The 18,134-nt window shown below is 42.9% G+C and overlaps 1 protein-coding gene across 1 annotated transcript; it reads right to left on the bottom strand.

Moving 5' to 3' along the window:
- Nucleotides 1-1,127: 1,127 nt before the first annotated feature.
- Nucleotides 1,128-17,838, bottom strand: sec24d (SEC24 homolog D, COPII coat complex component). The gene is made up of 23 exons (XM_069672202.1): nt 17,785-17,838; nt 16,397-16,603; nt 15,705-15,807; nt 15,428-15,564; nt 15,035-15,280; nt 14,696-14,817; nt 14,402-14,513; nt 13,772-13,899; nt 11,242-11,380; nt 10,993-11,108; nt 9,390-9,514; nt 7,111-7,302; nt 6,935-7,028; nt 6,250-6,366; nt 6,003-6,173; nt 5,759-5,855; nt 5,529-5,674; nt 4,922-5,060; nt 4,370-4,488; nt 4,101-4,280; nt 3,826-4,017; nt 3,276-3,365; nt 1,128-2,067 (listed from the first exon to the last, which is right to left on the bottom strand). Exons 2-23 carry the CDS (start codon nt 16,545-16,547, stop codon nt 1,927-1,929), a joined length of 3,057 nt encoding a protein of 1,018 aa, XP_069528303.1. The 5' UTR covers nt 16,548-16,603; nt 17,785-17,838; the 3' UTR covers nt 1,128-1,926.
- Nucleotides 17,839-18,134: the final 296 nt, after the last annotated feature.

Genomic DNA, 18,134 nt, shown 5'->3' with positions numbered 1-18,134 from the left:
TTCCTATGTAGCCTGGATGTCTTTGGAAATTACACCCAAAAAATGTGGCAAATTACTTCCTTGTAACAAAGTAAGCATGTAGTTTAGAAGAGGACAGAAACATAAAGTTCTGTGTTACATGAGATATTACACAAGTGGCACGTTTAAGTGAGTTTGACTGACATAAAATTATAGGGTTAATCTAAATGTCTGCAGAGGCAAACCAACTAGTTATGTTCACCATAATGTTCACAACTAGTTTGTTCAGTTTAAGCATTCAAAAAAAGCATGTTATTCTTTATTCATATTTTCTCTGACGAAGAGCAGTTGTCTGTCGCCCTCTTGTGGTGGTAATAGGATGACACACATTATGGGAACTGGATCAAACATCAAGACACAACAAAGTTCATATAGTTTGCTATGTGTATATTTATTTAGAGTAAGACTGTGTCCTTATAATTGAATTTATTGTACGTAAATGTTCCATCTTCTGTTAAAAAATGAAGAACAACAGTTATGTCAACAATTTAATCAGACAAAATCTGTTTGAATGAAATGTACATGGCACACCACGCCCGGGAATTCCCACACGTCTACTCAAACGTCTGTCCGGCTTTCCAGTTACATTGAAATCACTCCCTCCAACTTAAAACGTAAGGTACTCAAATTACCTGAGATAAGTTTGCATACAAACCAAGAAATCAGCCACAGACCTCGAGTACGTACGTAGTTTAACATATTCTTTTAACAACTATCACATCAACTTAAGGCAGATGGTAATATTTAGATCACAAGTTGTGTGTGTCATGTACAAAAAGGTTTCTTGAATGGATACATGAATTACAATGAAGCCTCCTTTAAAACAAGCAATGCAAACATTATGAAGCTCGAGGCTGGAATGTTTCAGATCATCATTACAGGCAATTTTACACTAAAACAGATTTGTTGTCTTGTCTGATTGCCGTGTGCCAGTTTCGGAAAAGATCGTTATTTGGTCCCAAAAGTTTTTCCCTTTGATGCCTCTCGGCATCATTAGCGCTCCGTTCCTCTTTCTCATTACAAATTTAAATCAGCATCCCTTACGCATCCTAGGCCAAATTCTGACTCGTGCAGTTTGGAATATAGAAGTTATTTTGACACAAGAGTTGATCCTTGTTCTTGACGGAGAGCAACAGCTGTGTTCGTTTTATCGTATCCCCAGAACAGCAACACAAAACGCTTCCACGTCACTGCACAGTGAAGGTAAAATCACTCCTATGGAAGGTCAAAGAATCGGGAATGATGGGAATTATTTTCAGTTATGGCAGTGGTGCGTTTAATTTCAATATTGTTTCCACTAAATTAGAAGTACTTGGTCCTGTAAATACACTGCATCAATGTTTATTTAAACACATTTTTCATTAGGACAGTGATAAAATAAAGACACCTCTATAAATCTTTTAAATACTGTGGCATTTCTATGTCCTCCTTATATATGCTGTTTCCATGGGAGAATGTTGTGTATAACAAAGACTAGCGAACGTACAGCATTGCCCACAAATAACCCCTCGCTTTAACGACGTCAAAGTGAAATGCATATTGACCGCACAGTGGAGATGTTATATTGCTTATGCCAACGGGCGCTCTGATGTCATCCCTGACCCCTCTGTCCACCACACATTGCATCTGTGCGGGAAGTGCTGAATGTGTTGTCCATTTCTATTCTCCAGGGAGGCTCTTGAAGTGATCAGCGGTTATTTGGAGACCATATTGTGTGTTCACTAAAGCATGTTGGGAAGGCAGCTTTGGACTCTTGTGGTTAAATCTCAAAAAGCTCTTCCTGGATCCTTGTTTCTTCTACATTTAAAAAGTTTGGTTCTGTAGGGTTTGTGCAAGGTCTGTCAGATGCCGTTTTTCTTCCCAGGACGGTTGGGGGGGGAGGGGACAATGAGGGCCAAGCGTACGGGGTTAAGTAAGCAGCTGCCTGATCTCTCGGTGAACGTACGTAAGGAAGTCCATGTAGGAAGCTCCGCCGTGCAGGCCTTTATCCTCCACCAGGAATTGACGGAAAAACATCTCTGGCTTGTCTCGCTGCCTCACGATCTGGAGCTGAGCGGGAAGGAGAGCAAGCAAATGTGATGTGTGAAACTTTTGTATTAAAAATGTACTCGACTTTACATTCATACATTGTTTTACATTCATGTAAATCTCTTTTTGTTGAAAGGATTAGGATTGGAGGTTCATCCTATGCTAATAAAAAGTACCAATTAAAGTTCAGTTATATCGCACAGTGTTTTTCTTTTTAAATATATTTGTATGTTATTAACTTTTACGCATTTAAACCGTGATAATGTGTGCAATAAGTGGTAGTAAGCTACATGAACATTCCAATGTAAAAACATTGCACCTCCCTGTATCACTCCGCTCGCCAAACACGCACGTGCATTTTGCAACTGATGCGTGCCGCGCAGCCGTTGTGCGGTGCATCTCTCTGTAGCACAGAGGCCACGAGAGAGAGAGAGGAGAGATGCTGTTTATTCTGAAAAATGGACCACCTTTTTATCTCTCGGTGTTGGAGCTTAGCGCTAACGTTAGCTGTAAGAGCTACTGTTACCTGTCCGGCTCTAACACTCCCACTCATCTGATCCCTCTTTTTTATTTAGGGCTCTCTTTGTAGTTTTTTTGTCCTCCAAAGTCTTCCTTCTTTCCGCTTCTTTAGCAGTATATGTCGGCAGCGGAGGTACAGGAAGTTTACCGCTCGTTGCCATAGCTCCTGCGCACTGCTGATACAAGTCATGTGGAAGCCGGATAGCGCTAGTTTGTACAGAGTCGCTGTGATTGGCTAGTTACGTGAAAAGCTAACCCTGATTGGTTGTTTGATTCAGATTTTGTTTAAACTAAACACAAAGGAGCGGGCGCTCACAGTCAAACATCAGCATCAGATCAATTTCATCTTGTTAGGGAAATGCAACGATCAAAATATGTTGTTTTAACCAAATTCTTATTAAATAATGTTGCCTACTGCAGCTTTAACGTTTACACATTTAAACAGTGATATTGTGTGCACTTCGTTGCACTTTGATTTGCTGGTTTAACGAGCAACATGGCAATAAAAAATATGAAATGAGGTCAATGGAGCGGTTGTGTCTTAATGTATTTACTTAATATCTCCACTAGAGGGAGACAGAGATCATTAACAGCTATGTGGCTGTGAGTTTCAATTTATCCTACCCTGTAGGACTGTAATCAAAATGTTGATGTTAATAAATTATGTACAAAGGGTATTTTAAAGTGTGTCGCTGCTTGAGATCTCTTACCTTCATAGAGTTCGGCCTCTTTTCAAGCAGCCCGTTGATGATGGATCGCACCTTTTTCGACAACGGGGTGTCCACTTCTGGCAGCGCACACTGAAAAACACAGGTTAGTACAGCGTTAATGAAGGGTTAATAAGTCACGTGCACGAGTTAAACACGCTTAACTTGAGGTCACAAACAACCTTCCTGTCAGCCTACTTTGACTTCCTGTCTGCCTCCTCTTCTCTGCCTGTGGCACATGGTGATTCTTCCCTTTTAAATAAATGCCCTTCTTTAAACTTTGTGTGTTTTTGTTTTAAATAAAAGAATATTTCACTTAACAAGTCTCATGATTCACGTTGGAATAAATCATAGGCAGGTGTAAGATGTTGTTATAAATGTAACCTTCGCTGAGTTACGAGGTGTCTAGTCTTCAGTCTTCTGCCAGACATTCCCTCACCGTACTGTAAGACCTCCAGGCGCCGCAAAAGGTAACACAATGTCTCTCTAAAAACAGATTCTGTTTCATCAGTTTATAAATATGTTAAACGTGTTAAAGTGCTATAACTCTGACCATGTGTCCTTGCAGGTGGCCGAGCGAGGGCACATTAAAGATGCTCTGGATGAGGTCCGGCGGGCTCGCTTGGCCCAGCCACAGGAACATGGAGTGGCCGTTCTCCAGCAGGAACATGCCGGAGTCTGTCAGGCCCTCCTCTGAACAGCGAACTGGAGCAGGTAGAGCCTCGCTGCTGACGTCCATGTTGTGCTGGAGGAAATATAAATAGATTAAAACACTCCATCCTTGAAGAAAATGTACATGCACTCAATGTGTGAGAGTTTGTGCCGTACCAGTGGGATGAGTCGGGGGTACAGCAGCAGCTGCGTGTCCTCAACCCCCATGGATGTGACCGACAGCCTTTGATGGGCTCTGTCGTCTGTTGAGAGCTCGGTGCTGCCAACTAAAGGTGCGCTCTTCATCAGGCTGTTCATGTAGACGGGCAACACCTTCATGGCACTTGGCAGGATCAGCTACAAGTGGAGGAAGGCATAAAAATGTTAACTTTACGAGATAAAGTGCAGACACATAAATCTCCCTACAGGTGTTGTGCTGCGCTGACCTGGCTGGCAGCGGAGGGGCTGGCGCAGTTCTTCCTGTAGCAGGCCAGCATGTGAGCCGTCTGGTTGACCAGGATCTCCCTCACGTTCTTCAGAGGCTGGTTCAACATGGCACGGTAAGCTGCGTGGGCGTGGGAGAAGGTGAGTTGAAAGGCAGAAGAGGAATGGAGGATAAGTCGGGGAATGAGGCGCAAAAGATGGAAGGGGAATAAAAACACACAAAGGAGCAGGACTAGTCGGAGGCAACCTAGGGTTTGTAAGCTGGACTTAAGGCTCGCTATGTTCAGATAACAGAAGGGCTCATCTGTATTTATGTGAAACATGTGGTCCTTATTTCTTTCTGTCATAAATCTGGGAGCATTTGTCGATTATCAAGTGATGCATGGGCTCAATTCAGAGGTCAGAATGAAACTGCAGTGTATAAAATACAGAGAGCTGACGACATGGAATGACATATACATGATAGGAGGACAAATGTGTGTTTGGCTGTAGTGCAACAATCCGTGCTTTTAAAGTGCACACTTTATATTAAAGATAAAAAATGGAGGCGTTACCTGATTTGGCAAAGAAGTTGACAAGCGAGTCGGTCTCGCAGCTCTTGTACAGCTCCATCAACTGCGAGCTGCAGTTCAGACTGAGGTTGTGGATGCGGAGGCGTCGCTGCCCGCTGATGGTGGTGTACAGCAAGGCACACTGTGGAAAGAGAGAGCAAACGTAAGATAATATAACTCCTGATAAGCTAAAGAAACTTTTTTTGTCTAAAAGATAGAATCTTGATGTTCTCAGTTTTGTTCTATTCGGCGGCACCTTGTGGCGATAAAAGGCAATTGTGGGCGTACGTCCACAGTTAGCTCCGGTTGTAACTCTTGATTTTCCTCTCTGACGGTTGCTTTCCTTTTTAGACTGTTTGCCTTCATCTGAACGTTGAATTTATTTCTTTTTCTTTGGATTTTCACTTATTTTTGTCTTTTGCAGAGACCAGAAAAGCAGCCACTTAGCTCCGCCTACCCTCTCTGGCAGACCAACCCCTGCTAGGTGATTGAAAACACGTCACTACCTGGGGGCTGCGCTGCGATAGATAGTGACTTAACAGACATTTATTAAAATGAAAATTTTCGAGATTATATCTTTAAATAAGGTACATTCATAAAAGAACCTTACCTGCATGAGGGCCCCAGACTCCTCGCTCAGAGTGTCGTCGTGCTTCAGCTCCACGGTCACGGCCTTGTCGCAATCAATAGCTGCCATCTCCACATCTGTGGTGTTGTTCATGTGGATGGCGCCGAAGAAGTCTGTGGCTCTGAAGCCTGAGAGCAGAAACACACAGTCGTGTAAGTTACCAAAAAGGGACACACAAATAAATGTTTAAACTCTGTCATTGTCCTCCTTACCTGTGCTGGTGCGGACACGCATGATGGCATCAAATCCGATGCTCTTCTGCACGTCTTTCCTCAGGTCTCTCAGGAAATGCTCCCCATCCGTCTCCACCTGAAGGCATTCATGAGTCAGTCAGGAGCAGATATTGTGTGTGCATAAGGTTTAACCAGCAGATGGCAGCGTTGTTGTAATTGTGTCTTCTTCTTGCAGCATCTTTGCATGTCTATTAAGGACCATACATGTACTGTAAACAAGTACCTGGAAGTTGTTGTACTTGTAGACGGAGCCTCCGGTATGCGACGGCACGTCACCCATAGTTGCCAAGTCCATGTACTGGCTGGGGAAGAGGAAGAGGTCCACGCAGCACCCCTGTGCGACGCAGTCCTTCGACAGCTGCTCGTACACTCCTTTCTGAGGCTGGAACAGGGTCTATGGACAAAAACAAAAGGGGGTCAGTCAATTCAGATTTCAAAATAAAGTTCACTCAACCCAAAAAGCTCCTCACTTTCTCTTTCTCGGTGTTGACCAGCTTTTTGTCGTCCCTGTTCTTCAGTTTCCCGGGAGCCTCGGCGGTGGGCATGGAGGACTGGAAGATGAAGAGCTTTCCGCTGCATTCTGCTGCCTGGAGGGGGAGAGAAGAGATTTCAATAGGTGTGTAGGAGGTCAGAAATTCCTGCAGGATTCGGTTCCTTGAATAATAATAAACTCAATTACGAGAAGTCTCCCCTGTGTCGCCAAATAAGCCGATAAAGGAAAGATAAGGGTGTAAGCAATACCCTAAATAACAACACGAACATGGGCAGGAATGAGTAAATAAATACGTCTCAGACTCGCTGCTGTTGTATAATGTAGCAACTGCTTCCAATTAAAAGCAGTGTGTGAACTTTTCCTTCACTGTGCGCCAGAGAACTGACCTCATATCACTGGGAAAGTTTGTCGGACTTTGAAGTAAACACAAACATATCGGGAAGTTGAATGAGTTCAGAAATCGATGCTAACAAATTGAAGCTTTCTTGTGCAGCTTCTCTTCGAGTTCTACTCGAAAAACACGACGCTATCTGTTTGGAATCTAAGAGCTGAGTGATAAAAGGCTACATGCAAATCTACAGCAGTCACACGTGATTCAGGGAGCTTGCCAGAGGCCCTTTACTCTCCCGCTTGGTGTTGACAGATGTCACACACTGGCTAACCTTAAATGCCTCCACGCCGGCCTGGATGACGGGGGCAAAGACCGTCTCGCTCTCGTTGGTGTCTGCAAACATGTCAGGGATCTGGTCCAGGAGGCTGGAGGGGAGAGGGACTGGGTTATGGCTTTGACATGGGGTTTAAATAAACAGTTCTTCCACAACTTAATGAAATGACTCACTTGTAAATAACGGCCCTTGATTCCTGGTAGTTGACGAGGAAGCCGTCGAGCAGCGGGAGGAACATCTCGGCCGTGTCCGACACCACCATCATCTGCGGCTGGGCCAGAGCGCTCTTGACGTTGTAGAAGTGGAGGACTTTGTTGTAGGTGACGAAGCCCACCTTGATGGCAGAGCTCTCCATGCCTTCCTCTCTGGTGAGAGAGAACAAGAATCAGCTTATAGTCCCTGTTCTTTGGAAGTGTTAAAGTTACGAAGAAGGTTTCAAGTGCAAAAGCAAACACGAGATAAAGATCAGCTTAACTCTGTCAGGCACTATTTCACCAAACAAAAGGACCGTTTCTCAACCACGTCAAACTGCCAAGTCTAAACATTCATCCAGGAGTGGACATCCAATATGGACGTGTTTATTAATGTTTATCTAATGTTCGAAGCGGTGACCCAAAAAGAGAGGAAGGAAAAGCTGCTGCAGGGTTACAAAATCTAAGAACATTTGCGGTGATGAGGAAAACAGAGAGATGGGCTTCTTTTAAACCAAACCTAAAGTAATAATCGTGAAGATTTTCATTTAAATAAATGTCTGTTAAGTCACAATCTATCGCCGAATGAGGTAACACAATGATGATTGAGCCTATGGCCCACTGATGAAAGCCTTTGCATTTGCAGTATTACAGACTGGGTGTTTGTGGCGCCCAGTTAGTGACGCGTTTTCCATCACCCAGGAGTGGTTGGTCTTCCAGAGAGGGTAGGCGGAGCTTAGCGGCTGCTTTTCCGCTCTCTGCGAGTGTTGCAAGTAAACAGTAATCTACTATGGCTGAACAAACAAAGAAAAGATCCATGACTACAGATACAACTTCAAAAATAAGTGAAAATCCTAAGAAAAAGAAACAAATTGGATGCTCAGATGAAGGCGAACCAGGAAGCGAGGAAAGTCTAGTTAGTTACAACCGGAGCCAACCGTTGATGTCACACATGCGACACTGTATCACTTTAATATTAATAAACTTTTTTCCTCCTATATGTTGACTTTAAAGCTCCTGTGAGGAATTTTCTATTCGTGTTGATTTTTGCGCCCCCTGTGGACAAAGCCGTACCTCTTATCTCTTTGCTGATTTTGTCCTGTACTTGCTTAAGTGGCTTTAAAATTCATATGTTTCACTCACTGTAAATGGAAATGGAAAAGACACCTACCCCCCGCCAGCGGTTTCGGGCATTAAAAATAACTATATAGAAATAATCAATCTTGTTGCTGATGGTCTGGTTTGCATTTATAGGTCATATAGAGATCAGAATTAATTTAAGTTTGTTTCATAACCAGGTAAAAACTCCTCACAGGAGCTTTAGGGTTTAAGACAAAAAGTTTCACTTTTTTCCAGCTAGGAAATAATTGGAATTACGTTAATAGGTCTGACAGTTGAGAGCTGTCTGTTCCCCTTTGATTGGAACCTTAAGAGGAATTATTCAGGCATTCAAGCTTGTAAAATAAAGTGTTAGAAAAATATGTCTTTTACTGTATAAGATAAAAGCCACTAGGATAAACTAGGACATAAAACCCCTGACATATACCAGAACACTCTGAGCTGAGCGACCAAAAGCAGACTTCAAAACCGCTCAGCATTGAAGTGATTCAAAAGCATTCTTTACTGACACTTCAAGCTGCAGTTTGACGGCCTCTCTTCTTAAATCAAATCAACCCACGTTAGGAACTTTTAATGTGGCTTGAATATTAGCGAAAGGTGCTGTTCAAATGTCCCTACATCTGCGTTCACTTAAACCAGGCTCTAACTTTATCTTGAGTGATGCAAAATGCATTTGAAGAATAACACGAACCGCATAAAATCCGAGGTGTCCAAACGCTTTAATCTGTAAAAACAAAAGGAAGGAGGTTCACAGCAGAAGAGGGGGGCTTATTCTCGTAGGAGTTCTCTTCTCGTACGTGTTTTAAGGATGATGTCATGGCAGCAGACGAATCAGGGTGGACTTCTGCTGGCACTAACGAGCTGGAGTTATTTTAGGAGGAACCAGGTGAAGTTTATCATCCTCTCCTGTGTGCTTTATCAAAATTCCTCGAAAGGATTAATGCTTACCGCAAAGCCGGAGCTGAGAGATTTTTTGTTTTTGTTTTGGATGCCTTTTAGAAAGGAGAGCCTGCATGAAAATATGTCCATTTTTGGGCGCCATCACTAACAGATACCCACCATCTGTAAGCGTCCACATGCAGGAGAACAAATAGTTAGCTAACAGATTCTGCTACTTTGGATTGTGGATTTATTGCGTGTACCTGGGCAGATTCTCCAGCAGAGTCTTCAGCTCCTCGCATATCAGTTTGACCAGTCCGCTTTTAATGTTGTTGTAGGACACGTCGATCATGAAGATGTAGGCGGGAGGGTTCGGAGGCTTGTTGTTCTGCGTGAAAACAAGGTGAAATGAATTAGCTGCAGCATAAAATGCTTCATTTCAACAGGAAATGAGAAAAATGATCTGTGTGCATACTTCAGCTCCTGAATAAGCTGCTCAAAAGCCCAACAAGACTTGTTTCGTGTGTTTGCTTACAACTTGGGATCGCTTTAAGGAGACCATGACAGTTAAGAATCCCTGGATTGTTATGTTACCACAGTTACACCCCATGACAAGACGCTCACCTATGCATGCAGGCTTTTGTTTAATATCTGGCCTGCAGACGCTGTTTATAAGTCGTAATAAACAGAGCAAAAGTAGGACAGTGCAGTGACTCAGCTTTGCCCGCTTACACTGACCCTCTCATGTTGTTCCCGACAAACGCAGGCCTCCGTGGGGACGTGCAGCAGATAGCGATCACTGTCTTTTCAGAGTGTTGGACGGAGCTGAACATTCTGTGTCCTGTATTCAGTTTAGATATAATCAGCTTGTGATGAATACAGGAGAGTGCCAAAAGGATGACTGTTTTAGTGTTGAATCATCTGTGCATAAACTTTGCATAAAGCGACAGATTTGTTTATGTTGTGTTGTATGAGGTGCTTATCAATATTCAGTGTATTACCGACGAGAGAGAACTGTCTGTATGGCCCCTGTTTGGAGAAGATGGCAGGAGTACTGACGACCGCTTTGGACAAGGTTGTAGCAAAACATAATTTAGTTAAGTTTTAACAAAATCAGTTAAAGGGCCAGTTCGCCAATTTTCAACCTCAGTCCTATCATGCTCTGTGCCTTTAGAGGACGCTATCCGCTTCTCCAATGGGCCCTGGAAAAGGCCAGAGAGCTAGCTAAACTACACTTCCTCAATCTAGGACGCCCGCCTCCGATGTCATGTCTCGTTCAAAATCGTCAGGTTTGAAATGTAGACCGCAGACCCCAAGATTTCTTAGACGATCCACCGGTATATTCTCGTTGTATTTCGGATTCTGTAACGCTCCGAGCCATTGCCTGCAGCAAAACAGTAGTATTTCACTCCAGCGTCTCTCACTGGGCCGTTCCTTTCAGAGGGAGGGGCGCAATGCACTCTGGGTGTTGTAGGAATGTAGAATGGGCGAAACCACGAGCTGTTTGTACAACTTTCTCCACAGCTATGGCGCCAATTATAAATATTATTGCTTCAGAGAACACCGGCTTTGATTGACAGTGGTTTTTTACAGGGGCGAATTGCTCCTTTAAGTGGATGCACTATTTAGAAGAATTTTACTGCTTCACTTGCCGTCTTACAGCATCTTTGGCCCAATGTTTTTTAACCGTACAATAGCCGTATTCCCCTGCATGTCCCCCATAGTGGCCATGTATCTTCTGTAGATTACAAGCGGAAACAATAGACCTTGTACAAACCTACTTCAAACATCCAAACTGTCCCTTAACACCAGTAAACAATGTGTGTTAAATATAAGTAAACAGATCTTTAAGTATATGTCTTGTACCTTGCAATACTCCAGGGTGGCTGCAAACTCGTAGGACCCAAGAGACAGCTCAGGCCTCTCGTAGAAGTCCACCCTCCGGCCCATGTGGTCAAGATGTTGGAAATAGGGGGCCGGCACTAAGAAGGTAAGACAAAGACATAAAGCAGTGCACCATATATTCATAGTTGAACCTATTTTCTTGTCCTTAACTTAAGGGCTAGCTTGATGTTTTTCTGGCTGCTTCACGTCTTGTTTAACAGTAGACTGTACCTTCATTGACACAGCTGCAGAAGCTACACTGGTAGCGACGTCCTCCATCAAGAAACTGCATGTAGGGACACATGTAGGCCTTGCATCTGTTGCAGCGGATCGGGCCCGTCTCACCGTGGTTCACGATGTATAGGGGAGTCTACGCAGGAACACACAAGAGGTCAGTAAGTATATTCTTCACTGCTTACAACAAAGCTAGTGTACAATGTTTGGATAACCATGTTTCATTTCATCCCCAGTGTTTCTAGCATTGCAATATCTCACCACGCTCTTGCACATACCGTACGGTATATTTGTGTAAATTCTGCTCTCTTTAAAGCGTCTCTGATTCCATGGCACCCAAACAACACACACCGCACTGTCATGCAAAACATTCATCTTTCGAGGGCTGTAAATTCTCACCGTCACGCTGTTTGAAATATGATGACGAAGCTGTCTCAACCTGATTTATTTAAACCTCTCTGCGCGCTTTGACACAACATAACTTAAAACTGTTTTTTAAATGAACTCATCCGCCATAAAAGACATGCAGACGAGGCAGTAAGCAGGCTGGAGACTTTAAGTGTTTACATTATCTTAGGGCAGAGAACCAAACCTGTTGGATCACCAACAAAGCACAACAGCATGCTCCTTCGAGTTCATTAAGTTTTACCACTTTGCTTAAACTGCAGTGTGAATACGCTCAATGCTGCACTGTATGGAAACAAATCCAAATACAAGTGCAAAAACACTCAAGTTTGACCCCTTCTGTTTAAACCTTCTGTCTTCTTCAGAGGTCCCTGCTGATCTCACATTAGCTAATTAGCCTCAGGCCAGATGAGAGAAAGCTAACATTGCCTAAAAAGGCCAAGTGGTGTCTGTGACAAGGCGAGTGGAAAGGGAGAATATCCAAGTCAGGATTTTTTGGACCTCATAGGAGGTCAGTAACAGGACAAATTAACTTTAGTTGTACACAGAGAGAAGTATCAAAGCAAGCTGTCTCCTACAGATGAAGCTATGTGTCTTAATTAAGGCCTGAACTGCAGAAACAGATTTTTGATGCTGAAGAGGAGAATATAACAAAATCCTCCATGGCAAACACACCTACTGCAGAAAAACTAGTCCCTCCCTAAGTGTCCTAGACGTTGGCATTATATGCTTTTCTTTCCAAAGACATAGCAATAGAAAAGTGCAGACTGACTGAAAATATGTGCAGTATGTAAACATAGAGTGGGAGAAAATTAATCAAAACTCTGGGCACAATGCGGCATCACAGCCTACTCGAGTAATGGCAGCTACCCAACACGGCCGTCCGCCACATATACAACCTCAATCAGTGGGAGACACTTGCGTAAATTAACATTCATCATCCCCTGTTAGGAGTGATTGTACTTTTAAAGAGTCTCCCTCTCTTTTTTCTGAGCAGATGATTGTGTAACGCTGATATTAGTTCACTTGTTGTCAGAGGTGTAAAGATAAAGATCCTTTGTTTAACCAGAAACAACTGTTATATAGCTCACTTCATAGCCACCAGACTCCATTGACAAAAGCAGTAATTTTACCTTGCAGAACACAGAGTTGCTGATGGTCTACCTACCGCTGCCTCGATCTTAGTTTGTTTATGTTACTATGTGGTGTTTTAAAGGGTTTGTTCGGTTCCGAAGTAACGTGTGTTACAATGTGTTGCGAGGCAGCGGTAGACTGGGAAGTCCCGTGTTCTACGAGGTAAAACTGCTGTTTTTGTTAATGGAGTCTGGTGGCTTTCAGGAGAGCGGTCTAACAGCTGTTTCTGGTTAAGCAAAGAACTTCCTTCAGTCTGTGTCAAAGGGGGTGTTTCCTCCGAACTCTCTTCTGTCCCATTCATGGTTCTCTCAACGTTATGCGTCGTGCTAGTAGTTGCAGCTCTCCTTCTTCGCTTTAGACTCAGTGAAAATCAACCGGCGTCGCTGTTGTGATTGGCCTGTTTTTGATGCGATGCATTCAATTGGCGTCTGGTCCAAGTCAGTTTTTCTTTCTGGCTCACAATATCCTTACATAAATATTTTACTCAGGAACAGATAGATGTGGAAATGAAACAAATTACTTTACTTCATTTAAAACATAGTTAAGACAAAGGAAAATTACACTCAAGTACATGAAAAAGCTGCTCAATTACAGTAAGTGAGTACTTGTAATTGTTGTTACTTCCACCTCTGGTTGTTGTAAGGTAGGACGACCGTAGAAACTAGAGATAGACCGATATGGTTTTTTCAGGGCCAATACCGATTATTAGTAGTCAAGGAGGTCGATAACCGATATTTGAAGCCGATATTCATTTGCAGTAAAAGTGAAAATATTGGCGTCAAAATTTTGAATAATACAAACTCCAACACTTAACTTTGTTTAAATGCCTTTAAGCATATGAATCAGAGCCAAAATAATAAATTGCTCTCTTATCAGCCGTCAGATTAAAAAAAAAAAAGGCTGATGCCGATATGGGTCAAAATGCCTAATATCGGCGCCGATAATCGGTCTATCCCTAGTAGAAACTATATGTAAAATCATTACTTACCTCATTTTTTGGCAAACTGGCGAAGGGTTTAATGATAGTAGCCAAGGGCACTTGGCACTGTTTGGCCAGGTCTGCAGTGCAGGGAAGGGTGTAGGTGGTACAGCGCATGAACCTGGGGCTGGCGTTGCCTAGGATTTGCAAAAAGGAGGGTCAAAGACATTGATATAATGACAGAGAAAAAGTCAGACTGGACTTTTCCAGATGGAGTTGATTAAAAAAAATGTGAGTAAAAAGACACAGAATGTTTAAAGAGGGGGTATTATGCTGTTTCACATTGTAAGACATATATAAAGTTATATTGTTGGATGTCCAAACTTAACGTGGGTAAAGTTTCAAAACTGTAGCTAAAAGTATGCTGGAGTAATCCCCAGGCTTTGTGACATCACAAAGTGCAGCCTCAGTAGGCTTCAGAGAGCTGGCCAATCAGAAGAAAGCAGGCTTGTAGGGGCAGTGTTTCTTAAAGGGACAGAGTCGTTTCAGGTAGATGCTGTATGAGGGCCTGCACAGAGCACTGGTGTGAGATTTTTTTAACTGCACATTATGCGAAGCTACTCCACAGGCATCACAGAGTAAAATATGAAGTTTTTAAATTAGCATAATACCCCACCTTTAAATATTGTTATGAGTTACCTTGGTCCTGTACTGAGAAGTCGGTGGTGACCAGAGGTGGAACCTGTCCTCTGGTGTTTGTGCTGTAGACCTGTCCCCCTTGTTTCCCTTGGTCCTCCTCGATGACCTGGGTCTAAAACACACGAGATACACATTACAGTACAATCAGGTTCCTCTGGAGTTAAATAGGATGAAAAGGGACACCTATTAAGAGATTAATCTATTAAGCTGCTGGTACAGGACAGAAAATGTACAATATATGGCACGTTGGTATGTTAAGGTATGCAGTCCCACGAGGATTAGTGGTCCACTCACTATGCTGGGGATAGAGTCAGCGGACAGTTTCTGCTGAGGTGGTCCTGCCAGTCCGCCTGGTGCTCCTGGGAAGGCCCCTGGCATGCCTGGCTGGGGCCCGGCCATCGGCCCCCCAAACGGACCTTTACATTGAAACAGGATAAACAGTTAGAAGAGCAGCAGAGCTCAGATTTGTTGAATGAATGTGTGCAGTCCAGAGCTAACTGTGCTAATATTAGAACCATCTTGTTTTCATGTTATCAAAAAGACAAAGACAGATTCTCCTGCCAGACAAACAGACTACAAAGGCTACAAAGACACACTACACAAAAAAGCTATTTCCGAATGCGTCACAGTTACCTGCTTGCTGAGGATATCCCAGTGGACCAGGACCTCCTGGACCAGGCTGCTGGAAGCCTCCAGGACCTGGAGGTGGTGCCCCAGCGAAGGGTCTACCCATGCCTGCCATTGGTGGACCTGCCATCTGTTGGCCTGCCATCGCTGGACCCGCCATCGGTGGGCCTCCCATTGACATGGTTGCTGGCGGTGACTGTGGTGGAGACATCTGGGTGGGCATCTGTGGCTGGCCCATTGCTGGAGGAGGGGCTACACATTTAAGGTAATGAAGACATTAACTCTGAGTACAAGCTTGCTCTGGAACTGTAATAAATAATGGTTGCTCTGTTCAGTTTGTATGCCACGTCATGTTGTATGAGCTGTCTCAGTATCAGGATCAGAAAATAGCAAGTTTACCATAGTTGCCCAAGTTCATAGCACTCATTTGATTGGTGAGCTGCTGTGCTGGAGGTGGGGCTTGAGAGGCCATGCTGTTGTATGCGGGCTGAGGAGGTTGTCCATAAGCAGGAGAAGCAGCTGGTGGAGCAGGGTACCTGAGGAATATAAGTACAATCAATAGATGTGGAGAACATAATGGCCTCTTATCGTTCATCATGCATGAACATCTCCTTGTGTTGATTGCAGAGAGGAAACTAGCCCTGCCAGACACCTGCTCTTTAGTAAAGATAGTTACCTTTGTGGGTGTGCGCCATTCTGCTGGATATTTGGATTGTACTGACTGGACACTGGTGGTGGAGGCAGACCAGCAGCAGGTGAAACTGGTGATTTCATCATACCTGAAGTGAGCAACAGACAAGATTTGTACAAATTACACAGTTTGATCTTCAAAGCTGAAGCCATTCTTGATTCAAACCCTCGGCCGTGTTGCAGTTGCTGTTGATCACCACAATGTTGTAAAGAAAGCATAGCAGTTTTCTTGATGCTGTCTGGACCTTATTTTCTGCAGACCATAAGTATGTCATTCGTCCTACACAGTTTGCTTTGACTTTCATAATAAAGCCAGTTAAGTGTCATGTATCTTTGATCATGCCGGAGGTGCTTAACGCAAGTCATCACAGTGGTATAGCACATGAATTATTTATGTTCAGGCACTCACATCACAATACAATCCAAGCTACAGATTAGGACATGTTAAGAGCCATTACTTGTTTTCTTAAAGCACACACTTCAGGCCTGTTAGCTGGAAATATTCCTGTTTAGCCTAAAACTCTCTGAAAGTAATGGTTAGCTTTAATGTGGCTATAGAGAGATAACATTTTATTGGCATTTTACAATGCAAGAATGAATGGTCTGATCTTCCTGGGAGGCGAGATTGAACTTGTTAAATGAAAGCAAAAGCCATGTTATGTAGGTCAAGTGTTTTACCTGTGGTTGGAGCTGTGAATTGCTGAGGCTGTCCCCCGTAGTGTCCGTAGAGGGGCTGTGCAGGACCAGCTCCAAATCCACCTTGGTAGCCCCCCATCCCCGGCTGGGCCTGGGAGTACGGGGGTGCAGCAACATAACCCTGTTGACTCATGTTGGCGGGATGACTGTTAGAGTCTTCTCATGCCAGGATGAAGGACTTTTCACAACCTGTTGAGTTGAAGGTAGACTGTTGTTACATTCAAACCTGCAATTTTCAGACAGTTTGCATCCGCCATGTTCATTTCTTTCATAAATCTAGCATGTTTACAAAGCCACGCCAACAACAAATGATATTTGCCCTCATGCAATCATCAACGCTGCTGTCATATGGACCTTTGACATTGCTTCCTGAGAGATAAGGAAAGCCTATCCTTCTTTATATTGTCTTCAAGCAAGTACATGAGACATCTGTGTATGTTTTGCTGTCAGAAGTACAGTTAAAAGGTAGTTAAAGGCCATTATGCAGTGTTTACATTCACATTTGATTAATTTGGGCGATATTAGTACACGTATTCAGTTCAAACAACTTTATTAATCCCGATAGGGGCAATTAGTTTGGAGCAGCTAGTACATAAAAAGATAGTCATAAAAACACAACAGTAAATGATACATAAGAGCTAAAATATAGAATAAGACCTATATTTAATACTGATATTAAGTAGACTAATTAACAAGCAAACTTAATATAGCAATAAAGGGATAAAAGTCTCATTCTTAATACTGTATTAAAAGCCATAAATAAAGAACGTGCAGCCTTTTCACTTGTCTACGTTTGCTATCAGTGTTTTGCTTTCACCTGCAGTAAATAATAACTTATCATATGCAATGGGCCTCTAAGGTTTTTCATGGTGTCAAACTTCAGCACAGCTGGGTCAACAAAAAGATAAAAACAGCTGCGTGCTTACAACTCCATAAAAACCCTTTATTACTGCATAATACACAAATACTACACATTTGACCAAAATAAAAGTCATTAAGATTTTCGTAATAACTTTTATTTTGGTCAAATCTTTGACGTAAGAGAATTGCCACGTCAAAGACCGTTATGATGGCTAAACAGCTGAGCATCCCTCCTTTCCATTTGAACTTGCTCACATGTTTTTTCTCTATATAGTATAATCATTTGGCTGGCACATATAGCTTAAACAGTGCAGTAACATGTAACATATATGACACATAACATTGATAGAAAACATCTTGCCAGCTACGCGGAAATTACTACAAAGTTTCCCTCCGCACCAGAAAAGCACACATTTCAAACATTAAAACCGTCAAATACAGAATTACCAGATCCTAAAGTATACCTGTGTATTCCCTGCATGTGCAAATAGTGTCGTAGTAATATTTACCTGAATATCGGGCAGAGTCCTCTTCCCTGTCTGTTGCCCTCAGTGAAATCAGAGTGCCACGTCAAACTCCACCAAAGCGCCGGTCGCTGTGTTGGTTACGCGACGGAAAGCCCCCGTGTCGACGTAGCGAGGAAGACATACAGCTTCCGGTTATGCATTTCAAAATAAAATATATGATGGCGTAAAAGACGTTCTTACAAGAAATAAATGAATCAAACAAAATACCCGTTTCTCAGAATTATATTTTCACACCTTATGTAAAACATTTTTGACGGTCTGTACACCTAAACAATTGTTAAACAATTTTTAGATGTTATTTTATGCTTTTATAGTAAAGTGTAAACAGCTGA

The sequence above is a fragment of the Semicossyphus pulcher genome, unplaced genomic scaffold (assembly GCF_022749685.1).
Source record: "Semicossyphus pulcher isolate SPU_LCO1_2020_fin unplaced genomic scaffold, fSemPul1.0.p SCAF_21, whole genome shotgun sequence".
Classification (NCBI taxonomy): domain Eukaryota; kingdom Metazoa; phylum Chordata; class Actinopteri; order Labriformes; family Labridae; genus Semicossyphus; species Semicossyphus pulcher.
This window is presented reverse-complemented; position numbering and strand designations above follow the sequence as displayed.